General features: G+C 50.6%; 6 protein-coding genes across 6 annotated transcripts; 3 read left to right on the top strand and 3 right to left on the bottom strand.

Annotated features, from left to right (window-relative positions):
* Positions 1 to 1,156: 1,156 nt before the first annotated feature.
* Positions 1,157 to 3,281, bottom strand: UCRPA7_8296 (hypothetical protein; the record flags this gene model as incomplete). The annotated part of the gene is made up of 6 exons (XM_007920813.1): positions 1,157 to 2,387; positions 2,448 to 2,482; positions 2,536 to 2,650; positions 2,710 to 2,757; positions 2,961 to 3,023; positions 3,181 to 3,281. The coding sequence occupies 6 exons, from the start codon at positions 3,279 to 3,281 to the stop codon at positions 1,157 to 1,159; spliced, it is 1,593 nt and encodes a 530-aa protein (XP_007919004.1).
* Positions 3,282 to 3,444: 163 nt separating this feature from the next.
* On the top strand, positions 3,445 to 5,142 carry UCRPA7_8295 (putative glycosyl hydrolase family 2 protein; the record flags this gene model as incomplete). Its single annotated transcript, XM_007920812.1, has 1 exon — positions 3,445 to 5,142. One exon carries the CDS (start codon positions 3,445 to 3,447, stop codon positions 5,140 to 5,142), a length of 1,698 nt encoding a protein of 565 aa, XP_007919003.1.
* A 4,480-nt stretch (positions 5,143 to 9,622) lies between these two features.
* On the bottom strand, positions 9,623 to 10,935 carry UCRPA7_8294 (putative taurine catabolism dioxygenase protein; the record flags this gene model as incomplete). Its single annotated transcript, XM_007920811.1, has 3 exons — positions 9,623 to 9,786; positions 9,839 to 10,565; positions 10,624 to 10,935. 3 exons carry the CDS (start codon positions 10,933 to 10,935, stop codon positions 9,623 to 9,625), a joined length of 1,203 nt encoding a protein of 400 aa, XP_007919002.1.
* An 872-nt stretch (positions 10,936 to 11,807) lies between these two features.
* Positions 11,808 to 12,731, top strand: UCRPA7_8293 (putative class ii aldolase and adducin domain-containing protein; the record flags this gene model as incomplete). The annotated part of the gene is made up of 2 exons (XM_007920810.1): positions 11,808 to 12,021; positions 12,088 to 12,731. The coding sequence occupies 2 exons, from the start codon at positions 11,808 to 11,810 to the stop codon at positions 12,729 to 12,731; spliced, it is 858 nt and encodes a 285-aa protein (XP_007919001.1).
* A 6,748-nt stretch (positions 12,732 to 19,479) lies between these two features.
* UCRPA7_8292 (putative transmembrane alpha-helix domain-containing protein) lies at positions 19,480 to 20,475 on the top strand (the record flags this gene model as incomplete). The annotated part of the gene is made up of 1 exon (XM_007920809.1): positions 19,480 to 20,475. One exon carries the CDS (start codon positions 19,480 to 19,482, stop codon positions 20,473 to 20,475), a length of 996 nt encoding a protein of 331 aa, XP_007919000.1.
* A 347-nt stretch (positions 20,476 to 20,822) lies between these two features.
* UCRPA7_8291 (hypothetical protein) lies at positions 20,823 to 22,995 on the bottom strand (the record flags this gene model as incomplete). Its single annotated transcript, XM_007920808.1, has 2 exons — positions 20,823 to 22,059; positions 22,112 to 22,995. The coding sequence occupies 2 exons, from the start codon at positions 22,993 to 22,995 to the stop codon at positions 20,823 to 20,825; spliced, it is 2,121 nt and encodes a 706-aa protein (XP_007918999.1).
* Between the last annotated feature and the right edge of the window lie 381 nt (positions 22,996 to 23,376).

Raw genomic sequence — 23,376 nt, 5'->3', positions numbered from 1 at the left:
GAGCGTCTAGAGAATATCGAAGCATCACAGTATCGAGACGTTCCTATCAATCAGGGCGGAGACCGCCACATGGTTATCAATACGGAATGGGGAGCATGGTCGGACCGCGATACGACATCACTACCGACAACTCCATACGACGAGCAGCTAGACGCGGTGTCTTCAAATCCTAAAATCCAGCTTCTAGAAAAGCGAGTGTCCGGCCTCTATTTAGGAGAGCTAGCACGCCTAGTCATCCTCCAATTGGCGGAAGACAAGGTTCTCGATATGTCTCTCGAGAGAGACTCGCCTCTGATGAAACCGTATGGCATCAACAGCTCCTTCCTCACTTTGGTCGCTGAAGAAAGCAACACGAGTCTAGAGAGCCTAAGCCTACGGGTAGCAAATGCCTTGCGAGTGCGCAACGTGTCGTCGGGGGATATCCAGGCGATCCAACTAATTACCACAGCCATTGTGCGTAGGGCAGCACGTTTGGCTGGTGCTGCTTTGGCAGCCATCATTATTCAATCTGGCCGACTAGGCAGTACCACATCGATGCTCAAAGCAAACAAAAGCGCTGTCACGGACAACCAGGTTCTCAGTCCTGGACCTCGGATGTCCAGCTTTTCTATGATTCTAATACGCATGAGGTATTTCGTACGTAGCATACTATTTCACATGGGGCTCTTCCAGAGCAGCTTGAAGACAACAGTCCCCAAAGACCGTGCCCTGCCTATAGCAGAAGAGGACATCATCGATATAGGCATAGACGGACTTCTCTTCGAGGCATACCCGACATTCGAAAAGGACCTTCGAGGAGCGTTGCAAGATGTACCGCAAATCGGAATACAAGGAGAGAGGAGGATTACGATAGGGTTAGCAAAGGACGGCTCAGGTGTTGGTGCCGCTCTCGTAGCTCAATCAATATGAAATCCGCACCATTTGATCAGAGACTTACTTTTTTGCTCTCATCTCGATCCTCGGTGACAAATTGGTAGATTCTGGCTTTATTTTGTTTTCGCGGTTCAGCAGTATCATCACCCATCATGAACATGAATCAAAACATTTCAATTGACTTATACTCCAACTGAATTAATTGATAGGATTCTAAATCTCGGCGATAGATATCTTCCATGATCCATTGTTGCTCTGATTCTTTGCCACATATCAGAGCTTGTTAACAAATATAATCGAACTCAAATGACACTTTAGGCACTCCCTCGAATCCTTCAGGGACCACATAAGATATGTTGTAGAACCTATGGTCTTCCACTGAGCTTCCATATACGACTGGCTGTTTCTCTAGACCGGGTGCACTGAGCGTAACGTTTAAGCACGGCAGCTCTTCAAAGCCGTCAATGGTGTGTGCCTTTCCAAGAGTCCAGCTGGGCGGAACATCTGAGAGTGCAAACGTGAAAATGTCTGTTCCGTCCTGGGTAGTATTGGGGTAAGAAATTGTTAGATTTCTGGGCCCCGCCACGGCATCGACTGTTGATGCGGTCGGGTACAGCGAGAAAAAGGTGACGTAGGGGTAGGGAGTGTGCGATGCATCTCCCGCCCACTGCACGATGGCAGGAACGAATTGCTGTCCACGATTCTTGGTCTCGGCGACTTGTTGAGCGCCAATCATGAGAGGAGAGCTGATCCAGGAGGTCGCTACACGAACATCCTCGTCTGAAGAGAGACCATCAGGAATCTTTTTCTGGATGAAACGCTCGCCTTGCCATGCCCCTTTCGCCTTGAGAGCTGCGGCCGTGTCTGCAGAGATGTAGCTCGACGTTGTATTCATAAGTAGGGAAAGAGCAGCTCCCTGGGCAATATCGTAAACCAGATCGAGTTCCATTTTGGGAGGTTGCGGTCCGTACTCGTGGCCATACATTCCCCACCAGAATAGGGAAAGTATGGCAGAGTGTGTGGTCATATCTCTCGTGTATGCGCGATCATATGGCCCCGCTAGGTTACCCAGGAATGAATTGTAGTGAGCGGCAACATCTTTCCATACCTCAGTCAGGATGTACTGGGCATTTGTAGTCATGCTATTGTTCTTTGCTCCGTACTTGATATTACCAGCGAGAGCCCACACGTCCATGCCGTAGTAGTTTGGCGCGTTGTATTCAGACAGCACGTTGGATCCCGTCGACTTGAAGAGCTTCAGAATGAGGTCACCTTGCGTATTGGCGAAGTCGATGAATGTCTGGTTGTTGCGGCGTGCACCAATCCAACCAACGTACCAAGCACGCATTAGGGCTGGATTAGAATAGGCGATAGTGAGATTGTCATCTTCAGGGAAAGTGCCGTTACGGCGCATGGACCCAACCGCTGCAATCTCTAGGGCGTCTTCGATGCGAGACACCAGATCGTTGCCGAGCAAATCTGAGAACTCCTCGACAAGTTGAACAAGCTGAGTTCTAGATTAATAGGAACAATTAGCACGTATTCCAGGAGGTACGGTGGCTTTAATTACATACCCGACGAACTCTCTCCAGTTTGGGTCATAAGTATCCTATAACCAGGTTCAGCGGAAGAGTTCACGGAGTCCATATTTGTGGAACTCACATAGATCTCGGGAGGATAGAGTGGGGAATCATCCGTGGGATACGGCTCATCTGGGGAGAGTTTCCAAGTGCCATACCATGCAGAGTCATAGTTGTCTGTCAACTGGCACTGGAGGCTTTTTTTGGAACAAATTAGTCCAAGAGAAGAGCAGTGCACTACGGATAAAGATCTTACATATTCTCCAGTGCCGCCTTGGCGTTGTCAATGTCCTTGCCGTGGCCTCTATAAAGCAGGCCAGCGGTATACCATGCAGTAAAGCGTATGGACCACGGCCCATTGTCCGGATACCAGATGTATTTGTATGAATCGTCCCAGCGTAAGTCTTGCACTTGCATGGAATAATCGAAAAGACTTTGAGCCGCTACACAAGTTGGTGGCAGATGGTCAGGCACGAGTAAGCAACCAATCTGGCATGAAGAACTTACACTCGGAGAGCTTCGTCTTGGAGGGGCACTTGGTCGCCGCTGTGCCACCGCCCAGGCCGCATGCTAACGCAGCAATTACAGCAGCAGCAAGCCTAAAAGATGACTGAAACAACATTTTGACCCTACACAGTGACAAGAGCGCACAGCATACGAAACCTATCCAATGATGGCGAGATCTTATTAACAAAAATCCATACATAACGTGCCCACCGGAGCAGACCCCGCCTTGTCGCCCCGACCGGTCAAGCCCGGGGGCAGGCCGAACAATCCGGTGGGTCTTGTGCGGCGAGCTTTGCCGGGCGCTTTCTGCGATACCGGCATGTTCACCGATCACACGCCATATCTATCACTCGACTATAGAGGCAGCGATAACCTGGAGCCCCTAATTGAGCTTGTCCTGCACCCTTGAAAGCCCGGCGCATGTCGGTCACAAGACCATTCCAATGATACTGGTGCTTCAGGGAATTCAATCACACTCGCTACCATGTCTGTCTTTCCCGCTACTGCCCCGGACTGGAATAACCTCCAAGTTATTCATCGCAATACCTTGCCGCCACGTCCCCACTTCTTTGTCTATGACGACGAGCGCTCTGCTCTCAGTCGCGACACCAAAGAAGCGAGAACAAAATGTCTCTCCGGCACATGGAAGTTCAATCTGTCCAAGACGCCCCTTGAAGGCCCATCGCATTTTTATGCTCAAGACTTCGATGCCTCCGGCTTCGATGATGTCAAAGTCCCTGGCATGTGGCAGTGCCAGGGTTATGGCGAGGGTCCACACTACGCCAACATTCAATACCCCTGGCCTGTCGACCCGCCCAATGTGCCTCTTGAGTACAACGAGTGCGGAAGATATGTGACCAGCTTCCATGTCACCGAGGAATTTGTCAAGGACGCTCAGCTCCGACTGCGCTTTGAAGGTGTTGACTCATCTTTCACAGTCTGGCTCAATGGCGTGGAGGTCGGGTATTCTCAGGGGTCGCGAAACCCAAGTGAATTCGACATCACCGATCTAGTCGAGCTCGACAGGCCAAATGGCAACATTCTTGCAGTCGAGGTGTATCAGCGCTGTGACGGCAGCTATATTGAAGACCAGGATCAGTGGTGGCTATCTGGCATCTTCCGTGATGTTTACTTGCACTCCTTTCCTAAAGTCCACCTTGTCGATTTCCAAGTCGAGACAGACTTGGATGACAAATATCAAGATGCTGTACTCAAAGTAAAGATTCAAATGAACGCCGAATCCGACGTTGAAATAAAGCTACTGGACAGTGGCCGGGAGATCATTAAGGATTTCAAGAAGCTCAATGGTAAAGAACCCACGACTTTCGAGATTCCTATCTCTAATCCCGTCAAATGGACTGCTGAGACTCCATACCTATACGATCTTGTCATGGACTTTGGAAAGGTCATCTCACATCGAATTGGCTTTCGGAAAACGGAGCTTCTTGATGGCGTCTTCCATATTAATGGCCAGCCAATTAAGTTTCGGGGAGTTAACCGACACGAACATCATCCCGATACAGGACGAGCCGTACCGCTAGAGTTCCTAAAGCATGACCTCAATCTCATGAAGCTTCATGGGCTAAACGCTATTCGTATGTCCCATCAGATCAATGACTTTCGTCTATACGAACTAGCAGATGAGCTCGGTCTTTGGATTCTCGACGAAGCCGATCTCGAATGTCACGGATTTGATGAGATTGGACTAGAGAACCCGGCCAGCTACCTCTCTGATAACCCGGAATGGGAGGTGGCCTACGTTGATCGCGCTATTCAGATGGTCCAGCGTGACAAGAACTTCACCAGCATCATCATGTGGTCTCTGGGCAACGAGTCATTCTACGGAAGAAATCACCAGGCGATGTATGATGCGATTCGCCAAATTGACAACACACGATTGATACACTATGAAGGAGATCAAGAGGCCAAAACTTCAGATGTCTACAGCCGCATGTATCCACCCGTTAGTACGGTCATCGACATGGCCGAGAACGTCTGCGTTCAAACAAACAAGCCTTTAGTGCTGTGTGAATATATCCATGCTATGGGGAACGGCCCAGGAGCCATAAAAGAATACATTGACGCATTCTATCAATATCCCAGGTTGATGGGCGGCTTTCTTTGGGAGTGGTCCAATCATGTAAGCCTAGCGTTCCTCGACGAGAAAAGCAAATATCACTAACCTTGGAAACTTACAGGGTCTTCGAAGCAAATCAAAAGATGGCGAAGAATTCATGGCATATGGTGGCGACTTTGGAGACATGCCGAATGATTATAATTTTGTCATGGATGGCTGCGTTTTCTCGGATCATACGCCGACACCTGGCTTGATTGAGTACGCGAAAGCGATCGAACCTGTGCAAAGTCTCTCACTCGATCATGACAGAGTTACAATCCTCAATCGCTACGACTTCATGTCCCTGGATCATTTGACTTGCAGCTGGGACGTCGTCGTCGACGGCATCGTCATCACTGGGGGAAAAGTTGAAATCCCAAGAAATATCAAGCCCCACGCGAAGGCTATCATCAACCTGGAAGGCCTAGACGCTATCTTGAAGAAGCTAGAAGGTGAAGAAGCATACGTCAAGATCTACTTTCAACTGAGAGATGCCAAGCAATGGGCGCCTGCGAACCATCAGGTTGCGTTTGGCGAGTTTCAACTACGTCGACCTCAAAATCTTGCAGCACTCTTAGCCCTCGATCCACCCTCATCCACCCCCACGCTTGAACAGAAGACCCACTCTACTCTCTCTGTCAAGTCTTCATCTGGGAAATCAACATGGGGATTCGATCTAGCTCGCGGTGTCCTGTCCAGCTGGAGACGCGACGGAAAAGAGATCATGAGCCAACCACTGGCTATGGACTTCTACCGTGCATTGACAGACAATGATCGAGAGATACACGGGAAAAAATGGATCGAATGTCGTCTGCACCAGACAAAGCACTATATGCGGGAGGTCAAATGGCATGATATCGAAGGTGGTGTCGAAGTCCAGATAGTTGGGCGCATCGCACCTCCAGTCCTTGCTTGGGGTGTCGATGTTACATGGACCTTCACCTTCAAGGGTGACTCTCTGCATCTGAAAGTCAAGGGAAGACCACGTGGGGCCTGGCTCCCTACTCTTTTTGCAAGAATTGGTATCACTCTAGGTCTGTCCGAGGTCTCTACTGTTTCCTGGTGGGGTCGCGGTCCAGGTGAAAGCTACTGTGATAAGAAGCTCAGTCAATCATTTGGAAATTGGACTTCAACCGTTGACGATTTGTTCGTAGACTACGAGTTTCCTCAAGAATGTAGTCAACGTACGGATGTGCGACGTGTTGAGTTTCTGTCCGGGATTCATGATCAAAGTCGGGCTCTACGGGCTCGCTTTGGAGACTTGGAAGGGGCTTCATTTACTGCAATGCATTATACAACTCAGGACCTCGACGCATGCACACACCCCTACGAGCTCCACAAGCGGAAGAGACAAGATACTATTGTTCGACTAGATTGGATGCATCATGGTTTGGGCACAGGCTCTTGTGGACCACCTACAATGCCTGCGTATCAGCTAGAATCAAAGGACTTTGACGTCGAAGTGTTACTCGATTAGGAACCCCGGAGCTGAAACAGCCTAGACTAGAGAAATACTAGACACTAATTGGTTCAGTGAACTTGAAACGATTGCAGAGAAATTACTAGCGATTCCAGGCCCTGATCCTTGAGGATGCTCATCTCGTCCAATACTGGACATGTCGCTTAGTCAGGTCTGAGGCTCATGTCCATCGAGATAGTGAGCCAGGAAGCCATTTGTTCTACGATATCTTTCTTGCTGAGTCTTACCTAAGAAATATTATTTGGAATCAATTGTGAGACCGCAAATATTAAGCCCAGCTTACCGACCCTTTTCTTCTCTTTTCTTTTCTTTTCTTTTTTTTTTTTTTGGGCACCAGCCAGTGATTCGCGGCTGTATCTAATCTGCTTGTGTGAGACGCTACCTGCCAGCGACACGATCAGACCCATGTCTGAACCAACGATGCATTCAAAAGTCCACGTCCGGACGACTCGGCCCATACCGCCTCCCCATTCCGAGCGTGAAGCTGTCTATACATCACGACTTGTCATCCGTCATGTAGAGCCATCTGACGTACCAGCGCTCTTCCAGCTTCGAACTCAGCTGGATGTCATGAAATGGTTGAAAGGAGCACCAAGCGGAGACCCAGACACATCAATCGCCGACACTGAGGCTGTTGTCAAAGAATATATGGATCCAACGAAGAACTTTGTTTTCATGATATGTCTTCTCGACGAGACCGGTACACCCGGCGATTTGATCGGCGTAGGAGGCATGTGGTTCCTCGAGACGCACGTTGGGTTCCCATCATGTGGCTATTATATGCGCAAGGAGTACTGGGGTCACGGATACATGACTGAGGCGTTGCAAGCATGGTTGCCGACATATTGGGCTTTGCCAAGAGAGGAAATAGAGTCAGATGTGGTCATAGAGCTTCTCGATGCTAACGAGCGAGTAGAACGAGAAATTGGGAGCGTCGCGGAGAAGCTGATAGCGATTAGATATCTAGAGAATGCACCGAGTGGCCGTGTCTTAACAAAAGCTGGGTTTGAAGAGGTAACGATGACTGATCTAGTGGACGGCAAGCATGCAATCTTGTGTAAACTAAATAAACCCACATAGCTGTCAATCAGTTTTCATCATAGGCAACTTCTTCACGATAAGCCTTCTTCGATCTACTCCAGCGGACGTGACTCTTTGCTATCTTGTGGTTGCCCTCTGCTCGCGCTGCGAATATTAGGCTCAAGCGGAAAAATTGTGTTCTCCGGTGAGACATCTGCATATACTCGGTCCCAGCGCTCTTGTAATGCTTCTGGTGTCTTCCAAGCTAGCTCAGGATCACGTAACCAGAGGCGGACTAGGTGTCGTCTAACATAATCAGTAACCACGAGATGTTAATGATTGTTGAAACACTGACTTCTTTTCGGCTGAATCTTTGAATCCGCCTCGAGCATGAAAGATGCTTAAGTTGTTAACATACTGGATATCTCCTTGGTGAAAATCAAGAGAAGCCGCATGTTTTTCAGCAGTGAAGTGCAATGCATCCAAAGCTTCTGCTTGAGCCTCCGAGATTGGTGGTATATTCGCTGAGCGTGGCAAGCCCCAGTATCCAGTGAAGCTCCGTCGGGCATATTGAATAATCAGGCGCTCAGTGGTGGTTTCTGAGGCTGGTTGATGATGTAACAGCGGACGAAGGCTGTAAGGCTTCTGTGACTTCCCAAATCTGAAACAGTTTAGTCGTCTCTACAGGCTGTGATACTTCCAGCCAGGGAACTCACTCGTCGGCAGCCCATGGCTCAGCAAGGGTTCGGATGAGATCTGGTCGTGTGGCAGCGAGCTCATTATATACCAACCAGCTGCTCGACAAATAACTCTGGCCTCCCTCAGCCGCTTCTCCAAGAGCAAAGAGCGCAATCACGTCACCGGCGTCTGTATGGAAAACTTGTTTGTCAGTAGTGTAAGCAGGCGCCCCGATCTTGCTGGCATCAACGACAGAAGTCAGGTCCGTTATATGAGCGAGGACAACATCCGCAGGCTTGCCGTTGAACTGGTGGTCCTGTCGGCCTCGAATAGGGGCTATATGTGATGATATCCCGGCATAGATAATGATGTTCTCTTCACGTGTATACTTGTTCACTGGTACGCCCCGGACGACTTTGAAACCGTGGCCATTATGGATCTCCTGTGAAATATCACGAAGCGTTGCATTCAACTTCGGGAGTGGGAAAGTCTCTTGAGTAACGAAGCCAAGAGGTTTCTCGAGTGCTGTTGATTGCAGCGCGATGATCAGCATGTCGAGGTGTGAAGGTAAATTCGAAGCCGCGGGAAATACATTTGAAGTGTTTCAGGGCGTTTTCAATTTCCTCGATGTCAGCGTCCGTCAAGACATAGTTCCAGTCGTACTTCTCAGCCAAGTCCTTGCCGTCCCATACAAGGTCAGACTCTAGCTTAGTCGGAAATCCTGAGGGTAGTGATTGTTCGAGTTTTTCTGTTTCTCGTCGCCTCTGGGTTCGGGCGAGAAACTTGTCAGGATCCGGAGCGTATTCAATATCTGGCTGACCCGGAGGACCAGCAGGGAGCGGAGCTTGCACCAGTGTCTGGGCCATTCTGATGCTCGGAGAATTTTATTGAGTAATCTTCTCAAATGTGACGCTTATTTTGGTGTTGCAAAGATGAGGTGGGACCCTTGATGAGAGATTCTTGAATAGTAAGGTCGAACAATTGGCGACGAAGTTGCCGAAGTTACAGATGGTGTCACTGCTGTCACATGAACGTTGCATTAACTAAAAGGGTCGAACGTCATTCGCCAGCGCCATTCTGGAGTATATATCGCAATCCTTATTCCCGATCAATCCATCGGCATGCCCCATCCTAGTAGATTAGTTCAATATCGCCACTCTGTGATCTCTACTATCTACAACCCGAGTTCATTTGGACAGGGCACTTAGTTCAGCGTGTAAATCCGCAAATCTATTAGGCTTCAAGTTTGATTTAATTCATTTCATAACTCAACCCATTTTTGGGTGTGAGACACGAGCTCAGGGTTTATACGCCCAGAGTTTTTCTAATATACATGAGTTCTGGATCACACTTTTCCATCGTGGCTGCTCATTCAGCGTCCAATGGCGCCCGCGGTGGGTTGTCGTTGACTTGGATCCCTCCGCGCTTCTTCTCAGTGCTGTCGTGGAACGGCAGCACCCATCCTCCTTCAGTCTCCGGTGTTGAGAGCCACAATCGGAGCAAGTGACGGCGTGGTGCCGGTGGTGGGTAGTCTAAAAAGTTTTAGCGAAAGGTCATACAGGAGATGAGACACGCTATATATACCTTTGTATGCAGTTCGAGCATGTAGGAGATGCGTGTTGCTGACGAACTGGATGTCTCCGACCTCCAAGACCATGTGTAGCGCGAGCTTATTGCATGTATCTTCTAATACAGTGATGGCGTGCTTCTGCTCTTGGCTGAGGGGCGGAACAAGACCCTTGTCCGAGAAGCGCGTCAGGGAGCGAACGAAGTAAGGATCCCACTTGCAATAAACACGACCCTTCCCGCCATTCTCAATGTAGAAAATCGGTTGTCTGATCCATTCTTCCTCACCGACTGATGTCTCCCCCTTTCTGTCAAAGTACCACACCGGCTGCGTGAGTAGCTTTGCGACATCGGGGTGGTCGCGCTGGAGGGAGTTCCAAACATTGTGAATGCTCACGATGTCGCTCTCTCCACCTTCTGCAGCACGGTGCACACATAGCAGTCCAACGATATCACAGTCATCAGCATGGAAGAACTGTCTGGCAGTTGTTCGGTATATGCGGACACGGTCGATCTGTGTGGCATCGTCGCCGACATCCTTCACATGACCTAAAACATGACCACGTCCGTTTTGAGAGACGAAGTAACCGATGTAGGTGCCAAGACCCATATATGCGACGGCGTTTTTCTCGGGTCCCCAGACATCTGCTGGAAATCGCTTGAAGAGAATGAAACCCTTTCCATTGAGCAGATCTTCCCGCAGTGTATTGAGAACCTTGCTCAACTTAGGGAGAGGGAAGTTATCCTGTAATGAATATCTTATGAGAAGGAATTTCCAAGATGGAGCGGGCTAATTGACTAACCTGTGAAATACCCGTCAATGGCGTCCCGCTAGCAATGAAGTTGTCGGCGGCGGCGCTCAGCTCCTGGACCTCATCATCTGTGAACGGATGCGTCCATCTCTCCGGGTTGTTGATGTAATCTTCGCGCTTCCACAACGTTGGGCCAGTGATCTCTTTGGGGAAATCCTCGTATGGCCTCAGAGCATCGTACAGTGGCGGATGCTGCCCCGATGTTCGGATGCCGTCGGGGAATATGGACCTTGGGGCATCAGCGTTCTTTACTCTCGCCGGCGACACGCCGGTCGATTCCTCAATCAGAGCTCCTGGTGCCATAGTGTAAGTCTGTGTCAGCCCAGCGAGAAATAAGAGCACATGAAGAACAGTCCTGCCATCTTCAAGGGCCGTCTGAAAACTTCCATCGAGCTTATTTCAATGACCCCTATGACCCCTCAGTGGGGTCAATTGCGTTATTCCGGCTCCTCTCCGACAGCATCATGATGGTGTGTGAGACAGAGGTTATGTTGGTTGACGAGCTCAGATCTGCCGATGGCGTGCTCAACCCTTCCGTCACGCCGTCGCCAATGAACGGCAGTCGGTCCCCATTGCTCTTCAGGGGTACCGCGTGGCAGCCACCGCTTCTAGAGGCTTTGTGCTTGATACCGACATGCTCCGATGATCATATCATTCTCGTCATGGTACGATCTGGCATATTGCGTCTATTCTGCATCGTTATTGCGACAGCAATGTCGTCGGAATCCGACTTTAGCACTGATTGGAGAAAGGGGGGCATTGTGGAGCAGCCCCAGATCTTGCACTACAGCGTGGACAGCTGCTTAGCGGGTGGCACCGGGTGACGGCCAAGCTTGCATCAGCCCTGGCTGTGGCATTCGGTCACGAAACCCCCAACCAGGCCAGAAAAGGGACAATCCAACTACTTAGAGCTACAGTTATATATCTCTATTCACAGGTAGTCCATCGTAGAGTTCTGTTTCGGCTGCTGTTCATGAGATGGCCGATTGTCGCCGCCGTACCGAAGCTCCGTAGATTTGACTCGGAGGCGGCCGAGGACCCCGCAGATAAGCTCTGAGAGCCGATCAGTGATGGCCGCCCGGCGCACCTGCGTCGTTCCGAGGCGGCGAATGTTCCGTAAAACTGGTGAATCTTGAGTATGAGTATTCAGAATTGATTCTCAACATCTGTGAAACATGCCTTCGACAACGAACCACTCCGAGCCGCCGGCGCCTAAGGTCGGCGGTGGCTCCGTGCTAGACGCCACTCCGGACTCCAATGGTCAGGCCAAGCGGACGCACCACATACCCCGGTTCGAGACCAAGGAAGCCGAGAGACGATGGTCTCTAGAGCAAATGGCGGGAGCATTTCGCGTATTTGCCAAACTGGGTTTTGCGGACGGTGCCAGTGGTCATATCAGCCTTCGAGGCAAGTCGCATTCCAGGGCGCAATCGACTCTTGGCTAATCATCCATAGATCCAATCGACCCGAGAACGTTCTGGATCAACCCGTATGGCATTCACTTCGGTCTATTAACCATCTCCGATATGGTGCTCGTGGATGAAGATGGCAATCGAGTTGGAGGCGCCGACATGCCAGTCAGCACGGGCGGGTTCCTCATCCACTCCGCAATACATCAAGCACGGCCTGACATCAATGTCGCCTGCCATATGCACAGCCCATATGGCCGTGCCTGGGCAACGTTTGGTCTGCCCATCGAGATGCTGAACCAGGACTGCTGCATGTTCTACGACGATCTCGCCGTCTACGAGGACTTTGGCGGAGTAGTCTTCGCCAAGGAAGAGGGAGCTCGCATTGCCAAGGCACTCGGACCATACAAGAAGAACATCATTCTACAGAACCATGGCCTACTAACCGGCGGCGGGACGGTCGGTGAAGCGGCAGGCTTCTTTATTGCACTCGAGCGCGCCTGCCAGACGCAATTATTGGTAGAGGCCGCTGTCAAGCCGGACGGCTCAAGATTGAAGAAGACGTATGTAGGAGAGGAGGAAGCGATATATACAAAGAAGAACATTGGAGGCCCAGATGTCATGTACATGCAGTTCGCGCCCGAGTACCGAATGATACTCAAAGAAACGAAAGGGGATTTCTTGGAATAGATTGATTATCGGACAATGCAACATGATTACATTGTGTTTGATAGCCATCTCAATCCGATATGCCACCAAAATCGTGCTGCTTAGGTAACACCTTAACATCAATTTGTGTTTGTAGTGATATGAATTTGAGTCACCCAAGTTGGTTGCAGAATAAGCAAGCTGATGTCCCAGACCTGCTGCACTTGGGGAGTGCATTACATAGCCTCGAAAATCGGTGAGTCACCTCCAACAACGAGTAAAAATGCCACCAAAACAGTCTGAATCATCACAACCTAGTTTTCTCAACACATAGCTATGGATCAACAGCCGGATCTGAACGACATACTTGATATTGTCAGGCCCCATTTGGTTGCGCCATCTGAGGGATCGATAGTGTTGATGACATGTGGAGTTGCAGGTCAGTCGATCAAAACCTTTGAAGAAAGCGATAAAGCAACTTACACTCTTGACAGGAGCAGGCAAGTCGACTCTGACACGCGCGGTAATTAAGGAACTACCTTCTTTCACCCGCGTGTCAATTGACCAAATTATCGCTTCGCGCCATGGTCTCTACAATGTAGACTACCCGCCATCGCAACATGAAATATTTGCAGATGAGGCGGACCACATCTACGTTGACACTGTCAACAAACTACTAGAAAACAAGCAGAACATAGTGATGGACCGCGCTTTCTACGCGAAGGAGGACCGTGATGAGTTCAAAGCGATGGTCGAGAAGGCAGGTGGACGGTGGGTACTGGTATACTTGAAGGCAGAGCGGGATCTTCTATGGCGGAGAATCAACGAGAGAAGAGCTAAGGGGGTAACTGCAGACTGTGCTTTAGACATCGACGAAAACCTCCTGGATCGATATGTGCAAGGATTCGAGGCACCTGTGGATGAAGGCGAAATTGTCATTATTGTCCAATAGTCCGGGAGGCAGGAATCAATCAATGGATAGGCAACTCTTGATGCCAAGAAAATAATGGAATTCGTTCTTAATTACGGATTAGCACCTGCTCCAATTGCCCTCGACCTTTAAATTGGATATCTGATGAAGATTGGTAATGTTTTCTTGGTGTTACACGAAGCTGGGAGCTATCCAAGTCAATGCATAATAGGATTGTCTACACAAGCACGGTGCGCCGCCTCGCTAGAAGGATCATCCGCAATTGTCATGTTTTGCCACTGACATGCCAATATCTAGGTTGTTCTGATAATTTGCTTACTTTGTTCACAGCTCGCTAGCGTAGCATCATAAGATTGTAGGATCTCATAGCCCGTCATCTATGCGAGTCCGAGGGTGTTCGCGTCGTATAAACTTCCTCAACGGCTTTCGTTTTCATTTTCAATTTAGTGACGACATGCCTTACTATATTCATTGGCCATCTCGCATTTCACCAAGTTATGGAATTGAGAACTCAGCGACAGAATTGTGGAGATGGATCATGCTGCGTATAGCAATGTCTCGCAGTAACATGGCAATAAATAGCCCCTGTGTCCTAACTTGAAGTTTCTAGTGAGTCGTAAACACTTCTCGAGTTGAATGCCTTCTAATTTCTTTTACATATTACTGATCTCAATCGAATCATCATGAAGCTTACGGCTCTGACTCTACTCCTTCCCCTTGTTTCGGCAACATGCGACACTGGTGCTGGTCAAATAAGCCTTCTATTTGAGGAGCTGGACAATGGAATCAAAGACAGCCACGAGGTGTGTCCAGCCGGCGGAAGCTGCGGTAAGCTTCGATAAAACGTGTCATAGCTGTGACGTAGCTCATTTACTTTGCTAGTCAATATGCAAAGTGGTCCTGATGGCTGGTCTCAGAGGGTGGATGAGGTTGTTATGAAAGGGAAGACTTGTGTTAGATTCTTCAAGTGAGTTCGCCAACCGTCTAAGTGTTTCAAACGGCTAACAACAAATGTTTTCGCCTGCGAAGGGTATACAACTGTCCGGCAGGTGTCGAGGTATGGCAGCCGGGTTGCCCTGATAGTAATTGGGGAGAGCTTGTGCCCACAGATTGGAAGAATGGAGCCATGAAATCATATACAGTCTGGCATCGATAAATGCTTTATAGATGTTTGTCAGAGCATTGATCACTAATTACCGAGTGAAAGTGGATATAACAAGAGAGGTGGTGGGTAAGATGCACAACAACTTAATTCATCGTTCTCGTTTTCCGATGTACATTGAGTCCCCGGATAATTGTGATCTCCTCTGCCGTCATCGAGAGCGCACTAATGTACCGGCAGTCAGATACTAAAGGGCAAATCTAATGATCCACGCTCAACGGCCGAGTGGCTAGCGTAATGCTGCAGCGCAGAGTGTGATTTTCTTCGGTAGAGCCGTCGATGCTCTAGAACCTCTCGGGATCCTATTGTTTCAAAATCCCGTCCCACGCGCCGCGCTCTGTTATATTAAGGCGTGCGCTTCGACTCGATAGTATGGCCCAGCAAATGGCTAGAAGGGCTTTTAGCGCGGTGCTAGGAGAGCTATGCTTAAAGCGCCGTCGGGAGTCAGGGGATTTGTTCGGGGCGCGGGTGATCTAGACTAAGCTAAGCATCGCTCCCGAATGGCTAGAAGCAACACTATTGAAATTCGACGCTGAGAGTCGACTCAAGCTCTTCACAATCGAGAGCTGAAGGCTTTTCTGCAATTCGGTAGCGTGAATGGGACAATCGTATTTGACATCATGGAACGATGAGTGTGTTGGTTGTTGTAGGCAAGCAAAATAAATAAAGGCACGGATTAACGCTATGTTGTTACATTGAGTGCCAGTCACCTCGCTTTTCCAAAGTGACAATACGCCCTGTGACCAGCTTGCGAATGGCTCCCACTCGTTTGAGCCAGCGCATTGCGCCGCTCTTTCTTTCCTTTCTCTTCCTCGCTGAGGCCCTTCCGAGCAAGTCATTCAAGAGAGATGAGACTTCGTATTCCTATCAAGGTTGCTTCATCGACCAAGGCGGCAATGAGCGACTTCTCAACGGTGCCAGCTACGCCGGCAATGCCATGACGGTTGAGAGCTGTGCTTTATATTGCAGCAGATTCACATACTTTGGCGTCGAATATGGAAGCGAGTGCTATTGCGGCAATAATCTCGACGGTACCCTGCAAACTAGTCAAGCTGACTGCTCCTTTGCTTGCTCCGGAGACTCGAGCGAAACATGTGGTGCCGGAAACAGAATGAATGTATACAAGAACGGTGCCTCGTCTAGTCTTGGATCGCAGCTCTCTGGTACTTCGTATTGGTATGGCGGCTGCTTCGTCGACAACGCCAATCGTGTCTTGCCGAATAAGGTCATCTCAACCGACGACATGACTGCTGCCAAGTGCGCCACGAACTGCGCTGGATACAAGTATTTTGGGCTGGAATGGGGCCGAGAGTGTTATTGTGGTGATGTGACTCCTACTGTCAGCGCTCCCGAGGCAGATTGCTCGCTGGCCTGTGCTGGTGATGCGACTGAGCTCTGTGGCGCTGGCATGAGGATGAATGTCTACGGCCCGCAAGTCTCAACCTCGACTTCTTCCACGGCAACGTCAACTCCCACACCCACGACAACACCGTCTACTACTATCTCACAAAGCTCCTCTACAGCTTCGACATCAGAAACTGCTTCCTCAACGGCTGTTTCTGGCTACATCTATCAAGGTTGTTATACAGACAATGTTCCACAGCGTGTCTTGGCAGGACAGGTGCTCTACAATTCCGCCATGACAGTTGAGATGTGTGCGGCATACTGCAGCCAGTACAGCTATGGCTGGTTCGGTGTCGAGTATTCGTCACAATGCTATTGCGGTGTTACCTTAGACTCTGCCAGCGAGAAGAAGCAGGATGGCCAGTGTACCATGCCATGCGACGGCAATGCCCAGGAGACATGTGGTGGACCCAATCTCCTGGATGTTTACAGCAATACGGCTCTCCTTTCTGTCAGTGGCAGCGCTGGCAATCTTGTTTCTGTCAATGGGTTTCAGTATCTGTCTTGCCGGACCGACGACGTCAACTCTCGCTCTCTTGTTGATGCACAATACGCCGCAGATGACATGACAGTCGAGAAATGTGCCGCATATTGCACAAATTACAAGTATTTCGGTCTCGAATACTCCGATGAATGCTATTGTGGCAACGTGCTCGCTGGAGCAACAGCTGCTGAGAAAGACTGTTCGGCGCTATGCAAAGGCAATAGCTCCGAGTATTGCGGAGGTGGCTCACGCCTCAATGTTTACGGAAAGAATCTGATAATTTCGTCATCTTCTGTGGTATCGTCTACATCACCTCAGTCGACCAGCTCTACACAAGATAGTCTCTCGACATCCAGTGCTCTATCATCTTCAGAGGTCCCCTCTTTCTCGACGATAACATCAACGGCTTCCTCCAGCAGCCTCGACGTACCTTCAAGTACGCCATCGCCGAGTTCATCCTTCATTCCATCCAGTTCTTCGAGTACATTACTTCCACCCAGCAGTTCTAGCATCTTGGACGTGCCATCGACCACACCATCGCCGAGCTCTTCCTTCGTCTCATCTACTTTTTTGAGCACTTTGATTTCATCCAGCAGTTCTAGCAGCTTAGAGGCTACAACATCGCCATCATCTCTATCCTCATCTGGTTCCTCAAGTACACAATCGTCATCTAGCAGCTCTGGTTCGCAGTCGCGTTCAACTACTACCTTGTCAACATCCACATCTAGTAGCATTTCGTCTTCCCCAACCAGTACTTCCCTTCTTCCTACAAGGACTTGCAACGCAGACTATCGTGCGAATCCAGCAGCCCCCTTCATCTTGTCATTCGGAACCGCTGATCTAAAATATTGGGACCTCATCAACACAGGTCTGATCACACAATCATATGTTTCCGGCGTTATTAGCGCTCAAGCCTGGAGTTGGACCATCAAGTCTTATGCATCTATCGCGAGCACGTCCCTGACTCGAAAGATCGGGGCGGTGCGAGGGGCCACATATCAGATCGTCCTTCGTCACAACACTACTATGGCTGGCGCTGGCTTAGCTCTCACCGTCACTGATAGCGTCTACCAAAACGCCGGAACCACCCAATCATACGACCAAACCAAGCTCGGTGACTGGGAGTCGGTAACAGTAGTCTTCACACCAGCTACAGACTCTCTCGTCCTCACTTTGGCGATATACAACAATAAGAACAATCCCGGCGTCCTCACCTTTGATGGGATCGAGATTACCCAGCTTTCGCCTTCGACCTATACCACGCCCGTGCAAAATGGCAACATCCTCAACCTGGTCGATTATAGGTCGGGCTCATCGACTCCCTTCGCCTCATCTGCCAGCTACTTCGTGTCAGGGACGGAGAAATCTATTCCTGCTTCCCCTACTATAGTGTTCCAGTCGTCTTCCCCTGGATACAACGGCGCCTCATACGCACGACAGATACAATGGAACGTGCCAAGTACCTTCTCGAATCACAACAGCGCCGTTTTCGCTGTGAGCGGTTACGCCGGGTCAAGCATATCCACTCAGAAGTATGTGCTACAGACGAAGTTCAAGTCCATTAACAGCGCGGGATGCTTTGTGCAGATTCAAGGGGGCGCCAATATGATAGGCGGGCATTTAGCATTGTCAGGGTGTGAAGGGGAGTGGCAAGACTTTCAAACCAACAGTTTTACTCCGATCACAAACTACGTGATTTCCTGGCAAGTACGTTGTACGCAGCCCGGTTACAACGCCACCGTTTGGCTTGACAATGCTTATCTCATCCCGGTTGCTTCATGAAGGGAATAATGATCATCTGCGACGGGAATACCAAAGTCGTAATTGATATAGCGGCATTGGGTTTTTTTTTATAAGGAGTAGGCGGCGTTATGGAGAAGACGGAGGACTATAGTTCTAACAGCCAATACCGAGCAAGTAATGATGATTTATTGAGAGCTATTCTTGTCGCGAGTCTATTGACTGCCACTCTGAGGAACATTCATTGATATAGTTGTTTGCGTGTAAGTCCGAGTTATTCTCTGATTCGTTAATTACATCAAATTGACAACTCCATGTCGAAATAGGAAATATTGTGGGTGAGTCCGAGCCCACTAATCAGCGTCCAAGAGGACCCAGTCAACTGAGAGCGGCTTGGCGCATCACCTCCGGCAGGCTGCTGATCAAACGGTTTGGAGATACTTTCAGCAGGGGCCACATCTACTTCTTGCTTTGACGAAGCATTTCACAACTGACTTCTCACTTTGTCCAGGGACGTGGCGAAAAGTGTCACATACATTCAGTAGAAGGATACTGCAGAGTAGCACAGCTCAACTGCTCGTCCTGCAAACAGAAAATCGTGTGAAGTGACCGGATTAATGACTTTGAACATAATTCTTTAGCCGTACACATGCGGCAATGTGCAAGTACTCTGTAGTGTGCGGCGCTGTAGTTATGCTTAAGGCACTGGGCCAAGTCGTAACTTAGCTCAACGCCCCTCGAGAGATCCTGAGACTAAGGAGGATGCGCCCCCCTGCCCAGGCAGAGAGCGCACTCTGTGTTGCACTGGGGAGGGCCTTCCGTGTAGGCCGACGGACAACTTTTCCGTCGGGGCTGGCTGGCTCTTCTCATCTTTCTGAGCTGATCGTTTTGTGTTCCCTCCAGATGCCAATTGACCGACCAGTGCTTTGTTGTGCCGTCTTCGGGCGAGATCCAACTGTATTAGGTACGACTTCCACGCCGCACGACTGCACAAGAGAGCGAGCCACTTGAAGGAAGGCAGGTCTTCGAGACGAGAGGTTGCGGTGCGCCTTTCTGCGTCCTCTTCACCATGTCGACACCGACTCCGACGAGCACGTACACGCCGGTCCTGCTCTCCACGTTCCCTTCGAACCCGCTGACGACCACCTTCTTGCCCCCGTCGTCATGTTCGGGCATCTACTCCTCCATCGTCGGCATGATCGACGATGACACATCATGCCTGCCGACGGGCTTCTCAACAGACGCGACCGCCTTCTTCAGCCCGGGCATTGCCTGTCCATCAGGCTACTACTCGGCCTGCCACGACACGTCCGGCTTCGAAAGCATCACCACCGTCACCTGCTGCCCGACCCGCGGCGACATCAAGCTGTCGTGCGTCGACCCCGCGACGCTGGAGAGTGTCTGGGAGACGCTGTTCTGCTCGTGGATCGCCCCCGAGAGCGGCCAGGTGGTGAGCATGACACTGAGCGAGAGCGGCACTACGAGTACGATTGCCTCGACAATGACCTCGCCCGAAGGCTTGAATGCGTTCGGCGTGAGGATGGTCCACGAGAGCACAGATCTATCTACATCGAGCACGAGCGCGACGCCGGGCTCAACCACGAGGGGCAGCGCAGCAAACACCAGTGGCGCGGGCCAGAGCCAAACAGCGTCTGCGACACCAGACTCGTCAGGCAGCGGCGGACTGTCTACGGGCGCGAAAGCTGCAATCGGCGTGGTCATCCCAGTGGTGGTGCTGGGCGCCCTGGCAGGATTCTTCTTCTGGTGGAGGCGGAGGCGGCAGAGCTACAGCGGCGTCCACGAGATGGGCGGCTCGCCCGTGGCACACTCTAAGGAGCCGTACGGCAGCAGCCAGGGCGGCGCCAGCCCCGGCGCGCCCTATGGCGGATATTACGATCCTCACAAGCCCATCAACACTGCTGCGCCGTCGGAGCTTTCTAGCACTACCGGCTGGGGCCGCTCGCCTGACGGTGGAGTGCCCCTGAGCACCACGCCCCACCAGATCGCAGAGCTGTCGGATAATGCACCGCCTGCTGAATTACCTGCTGAGCCGAGGCGGAGGTAGTCGTCGATGGATGGGTGGGCGAGGATTTGAAGAATAATGCGTCACGGCCGGGTCCGATTCTTCTGTGGTTTGTAAATTGGTCATTTAGAAGCTGGAAATATTGAGCGGGAGATTCTTTGCATCATAAGGGGAAATATCGGGGCGGCCCCCTGTTTGTCTGTATTTGGAGCGTGCACACTAGATGTATCTATCTGCCTCAACAAGATCTTCGACAATCAAAAGATCTAATTTTAAAGCAGATCCTGTGGAATTTGTGAATATCTATGACCAGCAAAAAGCACGTCATATGCCAATGTGTATGTGCTCTGTATGTTTCTCGTTATGTTCGCCAATGCTTCGCGACTCGGTTAGTCTGCAGTGGGCGTGAGGTCGGCCACTACATCCTTGAATTGCGACTCGAACGCCCTCCACACGACAGTGACATCAGGGGCTTCAGGTATAATGCTCTCCTCCTGCTCGGTGATGGCGCCTGCATCCCAGCTGTCCTTGGCCCCAACAGCAACGGTCTTGCCTAGCGTCCTAAATCCCTTTACATCCTTTCCATGTCGTATCGGCCCCTTTATCGTCTCCGGGGTGATCAGAGTATCATCGAGTAGCGTCTGCCATCGAATCAGGTAGACCCCCGGCCCGCTCATGCTGCCGCTCTCTGGGCTCGCCTCGTCACTGATTTTGTTGAGGATTCGCCGCATCCGATCTGTCGATATGTCCTCCAGTGACGAAAGGTATTGACGGTGAGCGTCCAGTGATTGCAGCACTGCCTGCTTCGTGTCCTCTGGCAGCTCGGTGAACATCGATTGGAAGATTTCACTCATGGCTCCCGCGCCAGTCGTGGCCTCGCGAGCAACCTTTGCCTCCTTCTCGCCAACAGCGCTGCCATTTGCGCTGCCGTTCTGCACCTTTGCTGACTCGCCTGCTGCGTGTGCTTGCCTGAACTGTTTAATGGTATCGTTCGCCCACTTGCGAAACTTCTCTCTGATATCGGGGCAGTTCTCGGCGAACTGGTGGAGGTATCTGTAGAGTAGATGTCTGTTTCTGCGTAGAAGCAGAGTGTAATCCTCCACAGTGGGTGGCGTTGTCACTTTTGTGTCACCCTTCTTCCCGTTGTCCGCCTTCTTCGGCTTGCTCGTCTCAATGACGTCGTTGAGGAAGCTTTCCATGGCGCTGATATGCTCTCGTAGGTCCACCTTGTTGTGTATCACTCTGATGATGTTGTCAAACGATGAGACCGCATCTCTTATGGCACCCGTGAACAAGTCGGGATTTTGTCTGCACAGCACCTTGATGATCTCCTCGCGGTCGCGGTTTGATAACTGAGCAGAGTAGTATTCGAGGCACTGGGTATGCTGTGAGGGGGTGAGGGAGCTTGCAAGCGTCGGGTCTGTTTCATTGAATATCGCATTCACAATGGAAATGTCTTCCTTAATGCTCTGCTCTCTTACTGCATTGAGCTTTTCGATTGGGGACTGGATGTGCTGCTTTATGGCAGCCAGTTGCTCCTTGCTCGGGCCATCCTTGCTGGATTCAATTTTGTCAGCGGCTTTCCGGAATTCACTACTATCCCAGGATAAGACGAGCGAGATGATTCTAGCTCATGGTTAGCTAAGCTCAAGTAAAATGGGTAGATATAGTAGCGAACCTCTGCAGCAAGTTCATGCCCTCATCTGCGTCCTTGGTGAGGCCCATCCAATTTGAGATGGCACCAACACCTACTTTTGCGAGAAGCAGCTTGATCATGCCATCTATCATGGTTGCAGCGTTGCTGATGCGCAGCGTCTGTCTGATCATGGAATATGGAATCAACTTGTGCACGTTTTCAAGGAGCTTCAGAAGATACTGTCCTTCCGCCGAGAGAACAAACACGTGGTGTGCAAAAGATGCGATATGGATGATAGCGTAGTCGATAGCGGCCTGGACAGCTGGCGAATGCTCGTCAACTTTCTCCGTGCGGACTGCTTGGTCAAACAGCTCATCGACCAGATTCCCGTGGACAAGTTCATGCACACAATCCTCCCAGGCGCTTGCCAGACCTTCAGGAGTCTTTGTGTCGAAATGCTCCTCTAAATCGCGACGTTCTCCCCCTGGAATGCCGCCGAGCAGGCCGCGGGTCACGGACTCGTGAATCACAGAGGATGCCGTCGCGAGGGTCTTCCTAGTACCCAGCGCGCCCTTGTCGTAGCTCTCTGACAGGTTCGCCTCGCCCATCTTGATCATTATGCCGCGGAACTTGACGTTCCAGAACTCCGGGGGCAGATCCCTGACGCCCGGGACGGGGAGGACGACCTTGGTGAGGAGGTGCTGCAGCACCGGCGACGCCGACTTGCCATTCGGAGTGCTCGGACTCGGCGAGAATGGATATCCGTATTTGGTGATGGCGGCCGGGTCCTTGAAGCTCTCGGCCTCGGCGTAGGTTTCGTGGTGGGTGAGGATATCAAAGAGAGCCCGAAGCTGCTCAGAGCTCAGAGCAGCAGGGGTGTCTATGCCCGTGTCTGTGTCTTTGTCTGTGGTAGGAGAAGCCATCATGGTTTGAGATGCTCTTGGTATGAGCTGAGAGAAGGACGACTATGAAAATAAATGAAAATAAGGAACTCTTATAGCTATTGCATTTTTATGTACACGTCGTCATCATCATTCATCCGCGAGTGCAGTCAATGAATCCCGTTGGTGTTTGCTTGTGACGAGACCACCTGTAATGGACTTGTGACGTAATGGAAGAAGGCGTTGTAGGAGGAAGGAATAGGCGACTGGCCGCCTACAATTTAGCGCCGTCAGACAGCTGAATCCGCCTGCTACAGCCGCCTCAGCCCTAATATCAGCAGATCTGCAGTGCTGGGTGACCTCGACCAGCCAAACCTAGGGAATCTCCAACAACTGAAAGTCATGTTTGCTTTCTTTAAACCGTTA

The sequence above is a fragment of the Phaeoacremonium minimum genome, assembly GCF_000392275.1.
Source record: "Phaeoacremonium minimum UCRPA7 unplaced genomic scaffold PA7_03_scaffold_583, whole genome shotgun sequence".
NCBI classification, from domain to species: domain Eukaryota; kingdom Fungi; phylum Ascomycota; class Sordariomycetes; order Togniniales; family Togniniaceae; genus Phaeoacremonium; species Phaeoacremonium minimum.
The sequence above is the reverse complement of the archived record's forward strand: the minus strand, read 5'-3'. Positions and strand labels throughout refer to the sequence as shown.